The sequence below is a fragment of the Myxine glutinosa genome, chromosome 12 (genome assembly GCF_964187855.1).
Source record: "Myxine glutinosa chromosome 12, kmMyxGlut1.1, whole genome shotgun sequence".
NCBI classification, from domain to species: domain Eukaryota; kingdom Metazoa; phylum Chordata; class Myxini; order Myxiniformes; family Myxinidae; genus Myxine; species Myxine glutinosa.
This window is the reverse complement of record NC_136272.1, coordinates 9111665-9114491: the sequence shown is the minus strand read 5'-3', so window position 1 is coordinate 9114491 and position 2827 is coordinate 9111665. Positions and strand designations below refer to the sequence as shown.

Genomic DNA, 2827 nt, shown 5'->3' with positions numbered 1-2827 from the left:
AGATATTTATAATTATACAATAATATGATGAATTATACAATAATCATATAACACCCAGCGCTTCGCACAGCGGAGTACGTTTTTGTGCGTCATGACGCACACCGGGGGCCACTTAGGCCGCCGTACGACGGACCCTTCCGGGTCCTGCGACGGGACGACAAGTCCTTCGTCATCGACGTCGGCGGCAGGTCGGACCGGATTTCGGTGGACCGCCTCAAGCCGGCGCACGTGGACATCGACCAACCACCTCGGTTGGCCCTTCCTCCGCGGCGAGGCCGCCCCCCATCCACGGTGCCTCCCGCTCGACCACCCACCCCCACGACCCTCCAGGGGTCGCTTCGGCCGGGTCATCAGGACCCCCCTTAAATTGACCCTGCCGGTGCAAGTCGATTCTGGGGGGGGGGGGGGGGGGGGGGGCGTGTGTAGCGGTTGCCGCTGAACATACACAATCGCCTTACACCTGCCGAGGACGCAACCACGGAGCGATCGCTGTGCCGGGCTCGCCCAGACCGCCCGGAGACGCTCAGTCTCGCCTTTTCCGGGCATGCCCGGACTCGCCTTTCCCGGGCTCGCCCGGCCCGTCCGGCGACACCCACTCTCGCCGTTCCCGGGCATGTCCAGACTCGCCCAGGTCTCCCGGACACGCCCAGTCGCGCCTTTTAAGGGCAAACGCTCCGGCATGAGATATTCGAGTGCTTGTATATAATGCTGCCCGATAAACGGGCTTTTCAGAGTACCCGAGTTGATTTGATGCAATAAAGAAACTCGGACGAATTCCAGCTTTTTGTCGCGTCCATTCTTTCGATTCGAGTTGGAGCACAGCTCCTTCAATGTAACAATTTTCCGCCAAATGGTCACGAGCGCTCATCCAATCAGCTTACGAGCACCAACCAATAGAAAAGCAGGTTTCAATGACGTAATGCTCCAAATGAAACTTCGAATCAAAATACAGTACAGTACTGTACATAGAAATTTCCACACGAAGTTGTCATTACATTTTAAAAAGTGTAGCCTCCATTTAAATTATTTCACCTATAATTATATACATTTCGACCGCTCGTCCGTCCCATCCCATCATGTAACTTCATATAACTTCATATAACATCATATAATCATATAACACCATATAACATCATATAACTAAGTATAACTATAAGTGCGTGTGCGCATGCGCTCAAGCCAGCACTCCATTCGAATCCGTCGATAAGGAACGGGCCGCTTGGCAAGCGCTAGTTAGCTGCTCAGCGAAAGTTTTAACTCTTTAAAAAAGCGTTAACAATGATAATTTAAATGTGTCTGATTGGAGCCGGTTAAACTTAAAGCGATGATTTAATAAGTACGTCTTAATTAAATTAATGAATCTTTATTTCACGTCCAGCCAATGGGGGACGAGTTGCGTGCAACGTTTCTGCAGATTTGCCACGGGTGGAGGAAACTAATGTGACGAATCGTGCACTGCGAATCCGCGGTTAGTGCCCGGTACTGCTGGGCTGGGCAGACACACGAGACCATGGCAGACAACGAGCAAAAGACCCTTGAGGATTTCTTCGCGAAAAAGGACAAAAAGAAAAAGAAGGAGAAAACCAAGAGGCATGGCGACGTCGTTCCGGCCTCGGCGGTGCTCACTGTGTTATCGGGAGAATCTTCCTCGGCCGGTGCTTATGTTAGTGCTGCTGGAGTTGTAGGCCCAACGGGAGGGCCCACGCCTGCTGGTCCCACGAGGAAAGCGAAGAAGGACAAGGAGAAAGTGGTGAAGAGCGAGGGAGTGGAATGTCCGGTGGTGAAGGTGGGTCCCCTCTCCTCTCGTAATGGTCAATACTCAATGTGTTCAGAAACCTTGATGGCGAGAATTAGGATTCGCACCGAGTCCCGTACGTACGCCAACAACTGAGTTGAAGTGTGTGTGTGTGTGTGTGTGTGTGTGTGTGTGTGTGTGTGTGTGTGTGTGTGTGTGTGTGTGTGTGTGTGTGTGTGTGTGTGTGTGTTTGTTTGTATGTATGTATGTGTGTGTGTGTCCTTGTATGTGTGTCCTTGTATGTGTGTCCTTGTATGTGTGTCCTTGTATGTGTGTGTGTGTGTCCGTGCCCGTGTGTGTGTGTGTCCGTGCCCGTGTGTGTGTGTGTCCGTGCCCGTGTGTGTGTGTGTCCGTGCCCGTGTGTGTGTGTGTCCGTGCCCGTGTGTGTGTGTGTCCGTGCCCGTGTGTGTGTGTGTCCGTGCCCGTGTGTGTGTGTGTCCGTGCCCGTGTGTGTGTGTGTGTCCGTGCCCGTGTGTGTGTGTGCCCGTGCCCGTGTGTGTGTGTGCCCGTGCCCGTGTGTGTGTGTGCCCGTGCCCGTGTGTGTGTGTGCCCGTGCCCGTGTGTGTGTGTGCCCGTGCCCGTGTGTGTGTCCGTGCCCGTGTGTGTGTGTGCCCGTGCCCGTGTGTGTGCCCGTGCCCGTGTGTGTGTCCGTGCCCGTGTGTGTGTCCGTGCCCGTGTGTGTGTCCGTGCCCGTGTGTGTGTGTCCGTGCCCGTGTGTGTGTGTCCGTGCCCGTGTGTGTGTCCGTGCCCGTGTGTGTGTCCGTGCCCGTGTGTGTGTCCGTGCCCGTGTGTGTGTCCGTGCCCGTGTGTGTGTCCGTGCCCGTGTGTGTGTCCGTGCCCGTGTGTGTGTCCGTGCCCGTGTGTGTGTCCGTGCCCGTGTGTGTGTCCGTGCCCGTGTGTGTGTCCGTGCCCGTGTGTGTGTCCGTGCCCGTGTGTGTGTCCGTGCCCGTGTGTGTGTCCGTGCCCGTGTGTGTGTCCGTGCCCGTGTGTGTGTCCGTGCCCGTGTGTGTGTCCGTGCCCGTGTGTGTGTGT

The 2827-nt window shown here is 55.4% G+C and overlaps 1 protein-coding gene across 1 annotated transcript in view; it reads left to right on the top strand.

Moving 5' to 3' along the window:
- Positions 1-1456: 1456 nt before the first annotated feature.
- Positions 1457-2827, top strand: part of CDV3 (CDV3 homolog) — a 27303-nt gene continuing 25932 nt past the window's right edge. The window contains exon 1 of the mRNA XM_068133331.2: positions 1457-1786. Within this exon, the coding sequence (XP_067989432.2) occupies positions 1511-1786 (276 nt within the window). The 5' untranslated portion in view covers positions 1457-1510. The remainder of the gene's footprint in view (positions 1787-2827) is intronic.